Raw genomic sequence first — 18054 nt, forward strand, 5'->3', positions numbered from 1 at the left:
TTGTGATGTTGTAGCTCTTGATAGAATGAATTCATTGAATAATCCATTTACCCAGAGAATAGATTACAAAAACCAGAGAGCAGTTCTGTCACCTGTGTTTGTATAAACTGGATTGGAGTAAGCTCTGAGAATATGCCCAAGGCCCCCTGATTCATCTCCCAGCACAACGAAATAACTCGGCAAGATTTTATCTTTTTCATTCAGGAACAGAATGGAATTAAAGGTAGGAGATGTGTTTTGGGGGCAAGTGGGTTATGGTAGCATGTTGGCTGGTTCTTTCAATAGCCACAGGAAGAAGATTATTATTTTTTTCTCATTTAGAAGTCTGTCAGGTCAGCTGGGAATTGATCTGGTGCTCTGATAGGTGGGACTAATGGGATCTGTCACCTCAGAACATACACAGAGGACTGACCAGAGGTGTGTGTGTGTGTGTGTGTGTGTGTGTGTGATGTTTTCGCTTTGCTTTTTGTGGTGTTTAGGATCTCTAATTTTTGGCTATGACTCTGTTAAAGGTAAAATCTACATACAGATGTCAAAAAACACTAATATGATTGGCCCATTCTCACTGAAAATGTGGCTTAGGACAGAGGACCACTGCCTAAGTTCTTGTGTAGGGTTAGACTGGCCCACAGACACACTGTAGTTTGATTTGTCACCTTAGAATCTGCCCCAAATGTATATATTTTATTGAATTAATGTGTAAGTAGTGCTTACTTTATGCCAGTGCTGTTTTTAAGCATTTCATGAACATTAACACTTATTCCCTATAACCTCATTAGGGGTTGGTACTGTTGGTGACATTGGGTGCAGTGTGGCTGATTTGTACCAGGTCCCTCCCCTAGTTTGGCATCTTGGCTCCTAGGTCGTGCTCCTCACCATAGTACTCTTCAGAGGCAGTCAGGCCTCTGAATTCAGTTTTTCTTTGAAGCTCTGTGTTGGTTAGTATCGGACTTGCCTGTGTGTGACATATTTTTTAATGTTATTGACAAAAAAGTTTATTTATCTGAAATGTAAGGGAAGTCTATCGGCTTCTCAGAATCAGTATGGTTTTTCATTCACTTCAATCCCAGATTTCCCTGTCCATAGTGTGTGGCCTATACTTCATCTTTTAAGATAGCTGCCAAAGCTTACTTGTTTGTCAGCTATTGGAAGAAGGGAGAGAAAGAATTATGTCTCAACCCTTTTGGGCCCTTCCTAGAAAGGAGATTTTTCTGCCTACATCTTATTGTCCAGCACAGAGTTGTAGTAGTTAGTTGGGAGCTGTAGTTTTTGTCTTGCCTGAAAGATAAATTAGACGTCTTATATCAGGACAAAAGGGGAAACAGGAGGAACCAGTAGTGTGTGTAATAAGTACTTTTGGAACAGTCTGAAAGAGTCTTTAATTTTTCAAGATTAATTTTTTGTTTATCTCACTATGTAGCCCTGGCTGGCTTGGAGCTTACTGTGTAGAACAGGCTGGCTTTGAACTCACAGGTTTGCCTGCCTCTGCCTAGTTATGGCTGGGATTAAAGATGTACAACCTATTTTAACTTTAATTTATTTCACTTATGGGCGAGTCTGCAGGTTTTTATGCCACCTGTATGTGGGTGCCCTCGGAGGTCAAAAGTGAGTGTTGGATCCCCTAGAGCCAGGGCTACAGGCAGTTGAGAACCACCTGATAAGGGTGCCAAAAATGGTGCTCAGGCCCTCTAGAAGAGCAGGGAGTCCTCCATCTCATTCTGAAAGAGTCTTGACTAGGACAGTCTTGATTCCACTTCCTAGTTTCTGCCACAGGATGATCAAGTAGGGGCCTGAACAGTAAAATGGAAAATGCTAGGTTAAAAGTTGTCATGGTGATGTGTGTTCACATTACCACTCCTTACTTTCATCTTTGCTGCTTCAGATCTCATGGTCACTCAACTATAGATGTATTTTCTTAGCATTTACTCTTTTATGATGTACACATTCCCAGGAGTCGTAGGGCATGTGATCTAACTAGTTTAAGAAGATTAGTGAGCCAGGCATGGTGGTGCAGGCATCTAACCCCAGCTCTCAGGAGGCAGAGGGAGGAGGAGCTCTGTGAATTAGCCTCATTTACATAGTGTGTTCCATGCAGCCAAGGCTACATAGTAAAGTAAAAGTAAGATCCTGTTACTAGAAAAGGTGGTGATGGTGATTAAATGAGATATCACACATGAAAGCCATTAGTAGTTCCTGATACTTAGCAGGAACATACTCAAGAGTTTTTCATTTTGTCCCTTGATTTTTGTTTCTCCTTTAAACAGGGTCTCAGGTAGCCCAGGCTGGTCTCAGTCTAACTTGTAGCTGAGAATGACTTTGTACTCTGATCTTCCTGCCAGCACCTCCTGAATTTCTGAGATTACAAGCATGTTCCATCCTACTGCTACATTTTGTCCTGTTTTACAGTCACGTGCCTAATGACCTCTAGATTAGGCTTTCTTGGATACATGTGCTATATAAGGCAGAAATAGTATAATTTTGAGAGGATGTTCTTGTAACCACCAAGAACAGCAATTCATTAATGCTATTTGATTTTTGTATAAAGTTACCAGCTACAGAATCTGCATGGTTATCTGTCCACATATTCTAGGAACTTTATATTGTATCAGTGATTTTCAACCTTACTGACTTTTATTGCTTATTTGATTGACTTAATTTCTTTCCATCCATCCATCCATCCATCCATCCATCCACCCACCCACCCACCTACCTACCTACCTACCTACCTATCTATCGAGACAGGTTCTCACTGTGTAGCCCTGCCAGACCTGGAATTTTGTAGACCTGGGTTGGCATTTAACTCAGAGATATCCATCTGCCTCTGCTGTGTGAGTGCTGGGATTAAAGGTCTTTGCCACCACTCCAGCTTGTTTTTATTGTTTATTTTTTAAGGCAGGGACTCACCATGTAGACCTGGCTGGTCTGTAATTCACAGTGACTGACTGCCTCTGCCTCCTGAGTGCTGAGATTAAAGATGTGCATCACCAGGTCCAGCCTATGATTTTTTTTTTAAATCTGTTTATGTGTTCATGTGCCTCTAATAATAACATTATAAAAATGTTTTTCTTGTTTGCATGTATAGTCAGAAGAAGCAATTCAATATTTGAATATGATGTAATTTTCATGAGATAATATTGGTGTGTGGAGTTTGTTTAAAAGGCTAAAAGTTGGACCAGTCAGATGGCTCAGTAGAAGGTGCTTACCAGGAAGCCTGAGGGCCCAAGAACCGGTGTGGTAGGATAGAATTGACTTCCTCAACTTCTCTTCTGACACCCATCCAAAAGAATTCTTACATCCTTCCACTTGGTTAAGAACCATATTGATAGCCATCACCAGATCTTAAGGAGCAAACACTTTAATGATATAATGAATGTTATCTATCCTGTATAGATGTAGGTCATGAGATTTAAACTTTATCTGCCATCTGGTACGGGGAGCTATCCCACGACCAAGTTATGAGTAAAATAGTTTGCAGAGCACAGTAGTTCTTAGAGTGTGGACCAGGGACACTAAAAATTTCTTTTGAGGGCTCAGGGATGAGTATTTTCATAATAGTTGTAAGGCTTTATTTGCTTGTTCTCACTCATTTCCCTTTGTCTGTAGAGCAGAGAAGTAAAAAGGTCACATGATGTGAGATACCAAAACCTTGAATACCAAGGAAGGTATGAGAAGGCAGTGGTCTTCTAGTAATTCAGATACTACGTAGTTTTGCAAAACTGTTTTGAAAATAGTTATTTTCATAAAAAATTGGTTATGTTAATATATAGTGTTTGTTTTTATTAAATGAGTAGTTTTAGCCTTTCAGCTTTAATTCAAATACAGCAAGTATAGCTTTTATTCACAAAAATGAAAAGCTTTTACAGGAGCCTAACTTGACTGTCATCTAGGAGGCTCCAGCCAGCAGTGGATCTGAACAGATGCTGGGTCTTGCAGCCAAGCATGGGGTGGAGCTCTGGGGGTCCTGTGGAAGTGTTGGGGGAAAGATGGAAGAACCTGGAGGGGACAGGAACATCACAAGAAGACCAACAGAGACAGCTAACCCAGTCCTATGGGGGTTTTCAGAGACTGAGACACAAACTAAGGAACACGCATGATCTGGACCTGCTCCCTGCCTATGGGTGGCTTGGTCTTCATATGGGGCACCTGGCTAGTGAAGGGGGCATCTGTTTCTATCGTGGACTCTATTGCCTGCTTTTGGATCATTTCCCCAGGGCAGGGCTGTGTTGCCTGGCCTCAGGGGATAAAGATATATGCTCAGTCTAGTCCTGATATGACTTGATGTACTGGTCAAGTTGATATGGGGGAGGGCTCTCCCCTTTTGGGGGGGAAAGAAAGAGGGGAACAGAGATGGGGAGAAGGGGAGAGACTGGGAGAAGAGGAGGGAAGGGGTTACCCTTGGATGTAAAGTAAATCAACTGGAAAAAAGAAAGAAAAGAAAGATTTTGGGGAATCTTATTTTTATTGTCTGCAGTGGTCAGAAGACAGTGTCAGATACTTAGAAACTGGAATTACAGATGATTATGAACCACCCTTTTTGTGCTGGAAAATGAACCTGGGTCTTTTGCAAGAGTAACAAGTGTTCTTAGCCACTGAACCATCTCTTCAGCCCAGAATCTTTTCAAAAATGATTTTTTAATTAGTATTTTAAGAATTTCACAGAGAGCTGACCTCGTTGGCACACGCCTATAATCCTAGCACTCAGGGAGGCAGAATCAGGCAGATCTCTGTGAGTTCAAGGCCAGCCTGCTCTACAGAGCAAGTCCAGAACAGCCAAGGCTACACAGAGAAACCCTATCTTGAAAAACTAAAAAGAAAAAAAAAGAAAAAAAGAATTTCATAGTGTATCTTGATCTTATTCACACCCCCCACTTCCTCCTAGGTCCGCCCACTCCACACTGATCTCCCTTGGAGTTTTCTTCTACTCTTGGAAGCGGGCCCTTCTCTTGAGTGACCTACCAGGGAACAGACATTAAGAAGACTGATTCCCTCTCTTTGGGGGAGCTTTTTTCTTCCTTCCTTCCTTCCTTCCTTCTTCCTTCCTTCCTTCCTTCCTTCCTTTTTTTTTTTTTTTTTTTTTGGTTTGGTTTGGTTTGGTTTGGTGTTTTGAGACAGGGTTTTTCTGTCCTTGCTGTCCTGGACTCCATTTGTAGACCAGGCTGGCCTCAAACTCACAGAAATCTGCCTGCCTCTGCTTCCTGAGTGCTGGAATTAAAGGCATTGGAGATCTTAATAATTTTTAACAGTTTAAGAGAATCCTAGTACTATGCTACCATGACTGTCATGAAGGAAATCTTGAGATGAAAAAGTTTGAGAACCTTCCATTTATGTGTACCAAACATAAAATTTATTTTGAGTGTTTGCACACATATGCACAGCATGCAGTTAGAGGTCAGAAGACAACTTGTGAAGTCAGTTGTCTGCTTCAGCATTGTAGATTCTGAGATTTGAATCCAGGTCATCAGACTTGATGGCAAGCACTTTTAACCTGCTTGAGCACTCTAGCCCCTAAACATGAGAGATAAAACAACCAAGTAAAAGATAAAGCAACCAGACTTTTTTTTTTTTTTTAAAAACAAATATTATTTATTTATTATTTACACAGCATTCTGCGTGCACACCAGAAGAGAGCACCAGCTCTCACTATAGATGGTTGTGAGCCACCATGTGGTTGCTGGGAAGTGAACTCAGGACCTTTGGAAGAACAGCCAATGCTCTTAACCTCTGAGCCATCTCTCTAGCCCAAACAACCAGACTTTTTTTTTCTTCTTTAAAACTTTTTTTAATTTTATTTTATTAATTACACTTTATTCATTTTGTATCCCCCCCATAAGCCCCTCCCTCCTCCCCTCCCGATCCCACCCTCCCTCCCCTTTCTGCATGCATGCCACTCCCCAAGTCCACTGATAGGGGAGGTTCTCCTCTCCTTTCTGATCTTAGTGTATCAGTTCACATCAAAAGTGGCTGCATTGTCCTCTACTGTGGCTTGGTAAGGCTGCTCCCCCCTCAGGGGGAGGTGATCAAAGAGCAGGCCAATCAGATTATGTCGGAGGCAGTCCCTCTTCCCATTACTGTGTAACCCACTTGGACACTGAACTGCCATGGGCTACATCTGTGCAGGGGTTCTAGGTTATCTCCATGAATAGTCCTTGGTTGGAGTATGAGTCTCTGGGAAGTTCCCTGTGTTCAAATTTTCTTGTTCTGTTGCTCTCCTTGTGGAGACCCTGTCCTCTCCAGCTCTTACTATTTCCCACTTCTTACATAAAATTCCATTCACTCTGCCCAACAGTTGACCATACAACCAGACTTTTAAAAGTCACCTCTGCATATATCATTGTGCATGAGTGATTTACTTGAACTAAAGTTTTAAAAGTTCTTGGAAAAAAGAGGTACTTCCTTCCTTTTCTTTTTTCTTTTTTTCTTTTTACTACGTAGCCCAGGCTGGCCTTGTCTGTCATCTTCCTGCTAGGTTACAGGCATGCACCACCACACCTGGATGGTTTGGATTATTGAGAGGGGTTCCAGCATTGTTTCCCAGGCTGGCCTTATACCTCTGGGCTCCAGCAGATCTTTAGTCTTTCTGGTGGGTAACTGTGCTGCAAATATATCACATTTGGTCTTTTCAGGGTCTCTTTATCATACCCTTATGCTAGTCAGTGCTGGTTAGCAATAGGAAACTTAGGTTCCAGTAATTGATTGTGGGTTCTGACACCAGCTTTGAGAAGTCTCTTAGTTCCTGGTACAGTTCTGTTTTTATTCATGGACTACTATGACCTTAGGTATCTTACATTATTCTGTGTTAAACAGGGAGAGTAGTAAGTGGGTGTTAAGGAAAGATGCTTTAAAAATCATTGCTAAGCAGATACAGTCTCCTGGGTGTAACAAGAATTGACTCTCTTTTCTAGCTGAATACTGGTAGGTTTTTTTGTTTTGTTTTGTTTTGTTTTGAGTGGTTTTAGAATTCATCCTCTGTGAAGAGGAGAGTATTCTTGATTTGTTAGAGCATATGCACTCAACATGGTTTTGAAAATTAGGGCAGAGGCTGCTTTGTGTCTGTTGAGGAAACCTACCACATGCTTAGACAAACTAGGCCCTGATCAACTTTTAGCAGTTCTTAGTCCTAAAAGCCATGTGTCTCCCTCTCTCTGAAGGTCCTTCTAGTTCTTCAATCTCCCTCCCCTTTCATTCCCTCAACAATCAAGACAGTAATCTTCAATGAGGCCCCTGTGTGACTGAGATAACTATGTTTTTTACAATTTATTTGAAGAGCCAATTAATGCTTTCCTCATGGTGGGAGGAAATTGAGAAGCCTGGAGGTCAGTATATAAATGACAGTTGTGTGTAATTTGGCCTTCAAGTTCTGCTTTCTTTAAGTGGAAGAATTTAATTTATTCTTGATACTTTTCAACCCTCACTGGTATCTGGAATGCCTTCGTCTGCCTTTCACTGGAGGCTGCATGCTGCAGTGGTCTCAGCCGTCCTGCTCTCAGCTGAGAGACTGGCCGCTTATCTGGATTTTAGAGACTGGGCTCCAGATGAGCACAGAGGCTGCTGCATGCCAAGGCTTTTTACTAGTCACTTTGGATAAGCAAGAAATTCTGTGGCAGGGTATGGTGGCAGAATTAATTACTGCCAGCACTGGGGAGGAAGGGACAGGCAGATTTCTAAATTCAACTAGCCTGGTCTAGCTAACAAGTCAGTCCAGGCAGGGCTACATAGTAAGGCCGTGTCTTTAAATAAAAAGTAATTACAAAGACTTACAGTTTATATTTTACTTTTACCAGTAAATAAATTTGACCTCAAGAATAAATTGATTCTTTTTGGAAAGGAAAAGAGAATTCTGGGTTTCTCTGGCCTTTTCAAATCCTTGCAAGGAGTTTTTGAAGGATCTGACCTCAAGATTTAACTGATTATTAGCAGTGGGATGAGTCAATTCAGTAGTACTCACTTAATGGAGGCAGATGGGTACGTGTTGTCTGCTGTGACCTAACTCAGGAAGTGATAAAAAACAATGCTTTATGACCCAGAAAACCTTGTTTTGGCTGTGAACTAAGGGAAGAATGAGAAGAGTCATAACATGAATCACTTGGAGAGCTGGGCACGGTAGTGCACACCTGTAATCCCAGCACTTGGAGACAGAGACAGACAGATTTCTATGAGTTTGAGGCCAGCCTCAAACCAAGTCCAGAATGGCCAAGGCTACACAGAGAAACCGTGTCTTGGAAAAGAAAAAAAAGGGTGAATTACTATGTTAGCATACCTGCTCTTCTTTGAATTACCAGTTAGGAGACTGGAAGGAATGAGATAAATGTAAAACAAGTCCAGAGGGACTAGGGTTCTGTGGAAGGAAACATTATGAGTCTAGGCATTACAGAACACACTTTTAATCCCAGCATTCAGGAGGTAGATCTCTTGAGTTTGAGGTCAGCGGGTCTACACAGCTGAGTTCTAAGCCAGCCAGGGATAAACAATAAGACCCTGTCACCACAAACAAACAAAACTAGAGAAACAATTAAGGTATAGGCTAGAGAAAATGAATTACGGGTTTTCTTCTCCTGAACCTTTGCCTATCAGAATTTTTTTTTCTTTTGGTTTTTCTGAGACAGGGTTTCTCTGTGTTGCCTTGGCTGTCCTGGACTTGCTTTGTAGACCACTCTGGCCTCTGCCTGTCTCTGCCTCCTCCAGTACTGGGATTAAAGGAATGCATCACCACACCCAGCTCAGAATTTCTTAAGAGAACCCCAACCCTAACCATGTAGCATTCTTTTTCCTGCTGTGATTTTTATTTCTTCTCTGTTTTGTTATTAGACTGTTCCCCCTCCCCCCACTTCACCCAACACTCCTCCCACCTCCCCAACCCCTACCTGGTACTGCCCCACCCCTACACACCTCCTAGCCAGGCACTTGTCTCTGGGAAACAGAGACAGATAAATGGATTTCTATGAGTTTGTGGCCAGCCTGGTCTACAAAGCGAGTTCTAGGACTGCCAAGGCTACATAGAGAAACCCTATCTCAAAACATGTCTCCCCCCTACCCCTCCCCCCAAAAAAAAAAAGATGTCTTACCAAGCTGGCTTCTGGGTCTGTCTTCTGGAAGTATATAAACTCATTTACTTTGAAGCACAGCGGTACAACAGAGAAGAGAGATGGGGAAAACAAAGAAGTGAAGAATAAGGAGTCTTGGTATCTTTGGCTATAGGTCTTTTTAGCAGCCTGTTTCCACTGAATTAAGGACCTCGTAAATGCTAAGTATATGATCTACTACTGAGCTACTCCCAGACTTATAAATCACCTAACCTATCCTCTTTTTTGTCTATGTAGAAGATTGTTGCTGTCTTCAAACCCAAGAATGAAGAGCCATATGGGCACCTTAATCCTAAATGGACCAAATGGCTACAGAAGTTGTGTTGTCCATGCTGCTTCGGCCGTGACTGCCTTGTCCTCAACCAGGGCTATCTCTCAGAGGCAGGGGCTAGCCTGGTGGACCAGAAACTGGAGCTCAACATTGTACCCCGTACAAAGGTCAGTGACCCATTTCTGGGAAGACTTAGTGCTGGTTCCTGAGCTCTCTTAGTGAAGCAGAGGGTCCAGGGAGGTCCTATTTAACCTGAGATACTGAGTCTTTTGTGGGTGGGTGGTAGGAATGGGCTTACAATTTATCTGTTAAAACCTGCTTTCAGAAGGACACAGATTCTGTATACAATCTTAGGACTCTCACAAGTGCCTCACATACATTTATGGACTTCCTTAGTCTTTGTATCCCAGGTAGTTGCAAGCTGGTTTTAAACCTAGGTGCTTTTACCACTCATTCTCAAGACTTCTGGATCAAGATTTAGGTAAACAGTTTCTTTTTCTTCCTTCCCTCTTTTCTCTTCCTCCTCCTCCTTTTGGTTTTTGAGACAGGGTTTCTCTGTGTAGCTCTGGCTGTCCTGGAACTTGCTCAGTAGACCAGGCTGTCCTCAGACTCCCAGATATACATGCCTGCCTCTGCCTCCCAAGTGCTGGGATTAAGGGCATGCACCACCATGCCTGGCTCTCTTTTTAATGAAAAAAAGTTATGCATGTGTATATGTGCTCATGTATGTAGGTGCCAATGAAGGCTAGAAGAAGGCAGTGGATCCTTTGAAGCTGGAGGTGCAGGTAGTTGTGAGTCTCCTCATTTGGGTGCTAGAATCTGAACTCCACTCCTGCAAGAGCAGCAAGTGCTCTTAGCCACTAAATCATGCCTCTCTGTAGCCCCTCTGTTCTTTTTAAGAGACCAAGAAGGTTACGCCATGTTGCCCAAATGAGGTGTAAATACAGTATCCTCTAGTACTCTGCCTCTTTCAACCTGGCAAGTATCTGAGTCTGTAGAGTGTACCGCCATGCCTGCCCTTAGATACAGATTAGCTGATGTCAGTTAAACCTTATGCAAGGGTTGGTAAAGAATTTGCATGGGCTGAGGGTGAGTAAAATATCTGTCTCAACTCTGCAAAGGAATGACATGGAATTTCCTTCACCTACCTTCACTTCACCCTGTGGAACCCTGGGACTTGTCTGAACATATCAGACTAGAGATCCTGGCTTGGTTGTGTAGCTCAGTGTTAGAACACTTACTTAGCATATGCAAGGCCCAGGTTCAAGGCCCAGGACTACAGGGAAGGAAGGAAAGGGAGAATGGGAGGGAAGAGGAGGAAGGAGAAGGAAAAGACCATTCTGGGGCAAATTCACAAATAGAGTTGATTTACAAAATTCCTTGTATGTGTTATGACTTAGTTGAGGTTCTGATAAAGACTATACTTCCGTGTATCCTTTAAAACACTGCTTGAATACATACTTGATTTCATCTGACTTTAGGGAATTTATTGAACGAGTATTCTTAAGAACATCTTCTAAGATAACTATTGCTTCAGAGTCTAGTCGCTGACCTGAAATCCTCCTAGACTCTAGAAGCCCTTTTAAGTACTCCCTTCTCAGTGCTCTGTAATTTCCTTTGCTAGGCAAATAGCACAGAGCCACAATCATTTCCTGGCTTGCTCTGCTGATGCAGTTCCTAAGGGTTTGATGCTTGAGTTTGAATTCTACTTAGTAGCTTTTTCTCTAATTGGAGATAGAGTCTTATAGCTCAGGCAGGCCTTAAACTTGTAATATTCCTGCATTAGTCTCCTGAGTGCTGGGACCACAGAAGGCCTTACCCATGGGTAAGTCAGTGAATCCCCTAGGGTATGTTTAGTATCCTTCCTCCTATAAGAATAAAGATAAAAATAATATTTAGTAGATCGATTTTTTTTCAAGATTATACAAGATAACCCATATAAAACACACAGCCTCGTGCCTGGAATAATGTAAATACTCTATACATTTTGTGCTTTTTTTTTTTTTAAACTACATTTAGTCTTTTGAGAATTTATAATTCTCATTTCTCTCTTTCTTCCCTCCAAACATTCCCATGTATACCCTTCTTTGTTCTCTTTCAAAATCATGACCTATTGTTTTTATTATGTAAAACATGCTATACTCCCCTCCATCTGTATAATGTCTGTATGATGTTAGTTTTAATATGTTTTCAGGGCTCTCCATTTGGTACTGGATAATGAGTTGTTGTGTTCTTCCCTGGGAAAGGCTATTTCTTCTCCTCTCAGCATTTCTTAGTTGTTGTCGTTCTTTGTCTAGGGTTGAGGCCTCATGTACTTTCCCTCTTCCATGTTAGTATGCCTGTTTGTGGTAGTCTTATTCAGCTCATGTTTAGCCAGCCATGTTGATGAGACTTCATGGAGGTAGCTCCTGACATTTTTATAGAAGACAGTCTCATAGCAAGTTACCTGTTCCTCTGGCTCTCTCAGTCTTCCTGCCCCTTTCTGAGCCTTGGGTCTGAGAGTTACATGTATATAGACATATCAGTTAGGACTGTGCTTCACAAATCTCCTTTTGGTCAGTGATGGTTTTCTGTAATGGTCTCTGTGGCAAAGAGAAATTTACTTGATAAGGGGTCTTGTAGTGTTTTTATACGCTGTTTTCATCATAAATGGTACCCCAACTGTTCTCTTGTTAGAGAACAATAGTGAATTCCGAGGGTCTTTTGCATCAGAATTAACAATACATAAACACTTCTTTGCTAGTGGTGTTGGTGTATACCTTTCATCCCAGAGGCAAAGACAGGAGGATCTCTGTGAGTTTGAGGCCAGCCAGTCTACAGATAAAGTTCCAGGACAGCCTGGAAACAGACAGAAACCCTGTCTCTTGGAAAACAAACAAAAAACCCCCACTTATCTTCCATGAAGCTGAGATGAGACAGAACTCTGCAAGTTTAAGTTCAGCTGCTGGAGACTATAAGAGAAATCTCTTCTCTTCTGCCTGCCCTACTCTTGTGACAGGATTCTATCCAGTTGATCAGAGAACCTGTCACTGTGGAAACAGGGCTCACGTTGTGAAGGTGCTTGAAATAGTAGGGTTCTGCTTTTCACTTGCTGGCTGTTTGCTTCCTGTGAGGTAGTGACAGTTTCATTAGTCATACAGGGCAGAGTGCTGTGCTGGGAAGAACAGTTGCAAGTAAACCTGGTAGCAGGGAAAAGATGCCTTTATAGCTTGAACAAGCCAGGTTTTCAAGTGGGAACTGGAAAAAGGGCCTTAAGAAAACAGGTTTTCCCCTTTCTGCATTTATTTATTCTGTGTAGTAGGGAGTACATATGCCAAGACTCACATATGGAAGTCAGAGGGCAACTTGTGGGAGTCAGTTCTCTTTTTCCACAGTTACAGGTTCAGGCTTGGAGGCAAGTGCTCTTACCAAGTGTGCCATCTCACTAGCCCTTTTTTTTTCTTTGTTGTTCTTTGCTCCCTCCTCCCCTCTTTTTCTCTCTCCCCTTCCTTTCCCTTCTCTTTATCCATTTCCTTTCTTCCCTTTCCCCATTTGAGACCAGGTCTTACTGTATAGTTCGTTCTGACTAGAAACTGACCATATAGACCATCCTGCCTTCAATCTTGTGTGGATCCCACTGCCTTTGCCTCTTAAATGCTGAGATCACACACATATATTCACATGCTCAAGTCATTCATATCACAAGGGATATGAGACCGTTAAATGGTATGGATCTGACATCTCAGAGCCCTTCATTTATAGCTTCACAGATTAGGATTGTGGGAGATTCTCAGAAGTGATGTATATATATCATTTTATCTATATTCTATTATGTCAAAGACCAGCTCTCACAGTGTGTTCAGCAATCCAAAGAGGGGATGTGGGGTTGTGACACTGTAAAGCAGTCACACACTCATACACACTTAGTGGATGGCACAAGCTCCAACAACTTCATACACACACACACACACACACACACACACACACACACATTTGGTGGGTGAAGCAAAGCTCCAATGAACAAGCTCCAACCATTATACATATATACATACACATTCACACATTGGGTAGATAGAGCAAAACTCCAGTGAGAAAGCTTAACAAGTTTATTTTTTCTCCCACGTTTATCAATCCCAGCAAAATCTTTGAAGCAGTATAAAAATCACAGTATGGTTACATTTTACTTTTCTTTAAGTTAAAAATTACAGCGAGTGTACATAGAAGACATGTTCCCAAATACCCCCACATGTTCATATGTTTTATATATTATGGGTGAAAAACAAATGTGAAAAATTATTCCCAAGAACCCACATACATTTGTATCTAAGTGACTTGTTATAGATTAACCAAGTGGAAGCAAGCTAGGTAGTTTTCTCAGCCACTTTCTCTTATTGGCAGGCTGCAATTTATGGTTACAAAGAAAGGCTCAATTATTTATCTTAAAAAGTGATCTTATGAAAATCTTGAATTACAAATTAAATTTTTATATAAAAACAATCATTTCTACTTTAAATCCTCAAGGAGTGCATCTATTCATTAACAGTTAGTTTTTTATTAAATCATATCAGAAAGCTGAAGGCAAAAATGTGTACAAGCAATTAACCATCACTTTGCTCACCAGCTTTATCAAGAAAGAGGCATGTCAGCTTTTGTGCCATTTTTCTTGTTCCCTGGCCTCAAAGAAAAAGCCCTAGATCAATATTAAGAGTCTGCCTTTCTGAACTTCAAATTGTTCCTAAGATTTTCTCCATCAAAGCCACTAGCAAAAACATCTTAACCTAACTTTACTATCAATCTGCATCTCTAGATTGTTTTTAAGGGTGGTGGATGTTACTAGCAATCTCCGTCTCTAACACGTGGATAAATCATTAAGCACCAGCAGCAATGCTTGAAAAATATCAACCACTGTTATTTTAAGTGCTAGTGATACTGTCCAGTGAGGGGCTGGATTAGAGTTTTCATACATACAACTCATAGATTATGAAGGCAACAGGCAGAGCGTTGTATGAAGTCTTCAGGTTCTCCATGGCTCTGCCAACCGTAAGCACATTATTTCATGACTTCTAGTGCTGTTTTGCTGTTCCTTCTGCGTAGCCCCCAACACTGTTATCCAAAATTAGCCATATTGACTACCCTGAACCATAAGACTGAATGCTTTCTCTTTCCTGGAAGAGGAATGGTGTTACTGATCATCCTGCCGTTCTCTGCCAGAGTGGTGTCTGTCTGCCCTTCCTTCCTTCTTCCTTCCCCTGCCCCTTTCTTTCTTTCATTTTACTTTTTTAGTTTCTCAGGACAGGGTTTCTCTGTATAGCCTTGGCTGCCCTGGAATCACTCTGTGGATCAGGCTGGTCTCAAACTCACAGAGATCTGCCTGCCTCTGCCTCCTGAGCGCTAGGATTACAGGCATGTGCAACCGTACCCAGCTTGGTCTCCTTTCTTAAACATAACTCTAACCTAAGTATCTTTCTTTTTCCTATAGGTAGTATATCTTGCCAGTGAAACCTTCAACTACAGTGCCATTGACCGAGTAAAGTCCAGGGGCAAGCGACTTGCACTAGAGAAAGTGCCAAAAGTTGGGCAGCGGTTTAACCGCATTGGACTACCACCAAAGGTATAGATTGTACCTCTGTGACTTAACAAAGTTGTTGGTTTATGGTGGCATAATTACTCAAGAGGGGAAGCAAGGTACCTGTAGACTTGGACTGTGCATGTGAATGACCTGCCTGAGGTTCTTTTGTCTTTCTCACTTTTGTCAGAGATCAGGGTTAGGAAATAGTTTTCCCAGGGAATATAGACCTAACAGTTCTTACTTCATTCCTCCAGAGTCTAGACCATTTGAATAGGATTCTTCACCTTGGGTGGATGAATATGATCCCCTTTGCCCTGTACTTACAAGGAAATAAAGGCACGATCCTCTTGGCAACGTTTCTTTTCTCTGACCCACAGGGTCTTTGTGGGTGTTTGGCTTGCTTCTGCGCTTTTTACCTTGGTCTCTACAGAAATGATTTTGTTCCTTCCTTTTGGTTGTAGGTCGGGTCATTCCAGCTCTTTGTTGAAGGCTACAAAGATGCAGACTATTGGCTGCGGCGTTTTGAAGCAGAACCTCTCCCTGAGAACACTAACCGACAACTCCTGCTGCAGTTTGAGCGGTTGGTGGTGCTGGACTACATCATCCGCAACACTGGTGAGCAGCCAGGGGTGCGCCCATGCCTTGTACCAGGCTTCTGAGGGGTGAGGCAGGCCTGGGACTCTGAGGACATACCGTATGAGGAGGATGTTTCCTGTGTTCAGATGGGTATGCATGTTTGGAGAGGACCTGGCAGACCAGTTTTTCAGGTTATAGCACCTGCAAGTTACCAGAGGTAGTGAGACGGGAGCTGGGATTTACCTGGCTCTTCAAAACACTATGAGAAGTGAGTTCATTGTTGATTCCTAGTCATTCTCAGAGATTGAATAAGGCAGTATTTATCTTTTTCTGACTTTGTAGATTCTTGGGTCATTGATTTTCTTTTGTTGTTCAAGGTTTCTTTATGTAGCTCTGGTTATTCTGGGACTCTGGGTAGACCAGGCTGTCTTTGAACTCACCAAGGTCCACCTGCCTTTGCCTCCCAAGTGCTGAAATTAAGTGGGCCACTATGCCTGGCATGATTTTTTTCTTTTTTTTTTTTTTTTTTTAGTATGCTGGTAAACTTGAGTTCATCTGACCTGACCAAATCTACATTTATCGAATATAGAAGCATTAGGTTCATGCCTTCTTAGCAGGACATTTTTCATTACTAGTCAAGCTTCTTAGGAGATTTTATGATTCTTTGTGGTTTAATCAGGACTTAGTCCATTTCATCTTGGTCATTCTTTTTACTTCTATACAATTGTTGGTAATATTTGTGCTTTTTTTTTTTGCCATTTCATTTTATTTTTTCTCTTATCTTAAAGGCTTTCCCTGTTGTTGACCTTTGCTTATTTATGTTTGGGTTTTTGAGATAGGGTTTCACCATGTCATTCTGGCTGTCCTGGAGTTCTCTGTGTGGATCAGACCTGGCCTCAAACTCACCAGGATCCCCTGCATCTGCACCCCCAAGTGCTGTAACTAAAGGCGTATACCATCACAGGTTTCTGTTGGTCTTAAGGACTAGCTTTTGGTGTCATTGTTTTTCTGTTTTTTGTTTAGTCTCTGTTCAGGGTACATCTGGCCAGTGTTACATCCTTTCATCTATTGGCTTTCAGTCAGGTTGTTCTCTCTGCTTCTGTAACATAAGGCGAAGCTGTTAATTCGTGAGTTTCCTCCTTTTGCAGTGTAAAAATTTATAGCTTTAAGTCTATCACTAAACACTGCTGTTACACCCTATTCATTTTGGTAAGGTGTGTATTTGTTTCCATCATCGATTAAGCTTTTCTTAGCTGCCATTATGATTTCTTCTCTCATCCATTGGTTAGAGTGTATTGTTTAATTATGAAATTTTCTAATTTTTCTAATTTTTATTTTTCCCTTTTCTTTTTTTCGACAAGGTTATACCTTGTAGCCCAGGCAGTCCTGGAACTGCTGTGTAGCTCAGGCTTGTCTAGAACTTATTGCGCTGTTCCTGCTTCTTGAAATGCAGGCATTAGCTTCTGTGCCCAGTTTTCCAGTTTTCTTTCTTTTTTTTTTTTTAATAATTTTTATTTTTTTATATTAATCACGGGTTATTTACTTTGTATCCCAGTTGTAGCCCCTTCCTCATTCCCTCCCAATCCCACTCTCCCACCCTCATAGTTTTCCAGTTTTCTATTTGTTATTGCTTAATTACTAACTTTATTCTATAGTTCTCCTTTCTTTGTATTTTTGCTGCCTGTTGTTTCTGTTACTATGGTTAACTGTGGTCTGAAAATATTAAATGGGAAGGTTCAGAAATAAATAATGCATAAGTATTATATAACTTAAAAAATTATTCCATTCTGAGTAGCTTAAAGTTTCTTGCTGTCTCACCCAGGACATGAGTCATCTCTCTGTCCAAAATATCTGCATTTCAGAATTATCTGTCTGTCAGTCAGTGTTAGTGATCTTAGCTAATCCTTCAGTCGTTGCCATAAGAATCCTTTATTTTCCTGAATAGTGGGTCCCAAATACAAGATTATTAACACAAGATTATTAACAAGGTTATTAGCAGTTGGGACAGATCAAAGAAAAGTGTCAAGTATTTCCTTTAAATGAAAAGATAACTTTATCGGAGTATATATGTAGGGGAGGAAACAGGTTTATGTAGTTTGGTACTCTGCTCTAGTTTTAGGCATCTGTTGGGAGTCTTGGAACATACCCTTTTGTACTTTGACTCTTACCTGTTTTTTCAGAGTCTTTTGACAGTCGGGCATCATGTCTGATCATTCTGAAATATGTTTCATGTACAGTGAGAAGCAAGTGTGAGGGGAAGAGTTCTGTGTGCATATGTGTCTGTTAGACCTGCCTAACAGGGCTGGCTCGCCCTATGCACATGCCTTTGAAGAATAATTAAAGTAAGAAAAGGGAGCCAGAACATAAGGGATATGAGCAAATGCTGAAATTAGAAAACCACTCAGAGGTTAGGCCTGGTGGCACATGCCTTTAATCCCAGCACTCAGGAGGCCAGTGGTGGGCTATGAAGAAGACATTTGGACAACCAGTTATGTGTGATAGTTATCTCTTATTCTTCCTTCAGTCTGGAACAGTTCTCAGTCTAGCATGACATTGGCATTTTGGAAGAATGTCATTTG

At 41.5% G+C, this 18054-nt stretch overlaps 1 protein-coding gene across 1 annotated transcript in view; it reads left to right on the forward strand.

Annotated features, from left to right (window-relative positions):
* Positions 1 to 18054, forward strand: part of Pi4k2a (phosphatidylinositol 4-kinase type 2 alpha) — a 32174-nt gene that overhangs the window by 2959 nt on the left and 11161 nt on the right. Inside the window, exons 2-4 of the mRNA XM_060389684.1 lie at positions 9318 to 9518; positions 14810 to 14941; positions 15361 to 15514. Of these exons, the coding sequence (XP_060245667.1) occupies positions 9318 to 9518; positions 14810 to 14941; positions 15361 to 15514 (487 nt within the window). The remainder of the gene's footprint in view (positions 1 to 9317; positions 9519 to 14809; positions 14942 to 15360; positions 15515 to 18054) is intronic.

The sequence above is a fragment of the Meriones unguiculatus genome, chromosome 1 (genome assembly GCF_030254825.1).
Source record: "Meriones unguiculatus strain TT.TT164.6M chromosome 1, Bangor_MerUng_6.1, whole genome shotgun sequence".
NCBI classification, from domain to species: domain Eukaryota; kingdom Metazoa; phylum Chordata; class Mammalia; order Rodentia; family Muridae; genus Meriones; species Meriones unguiculatus.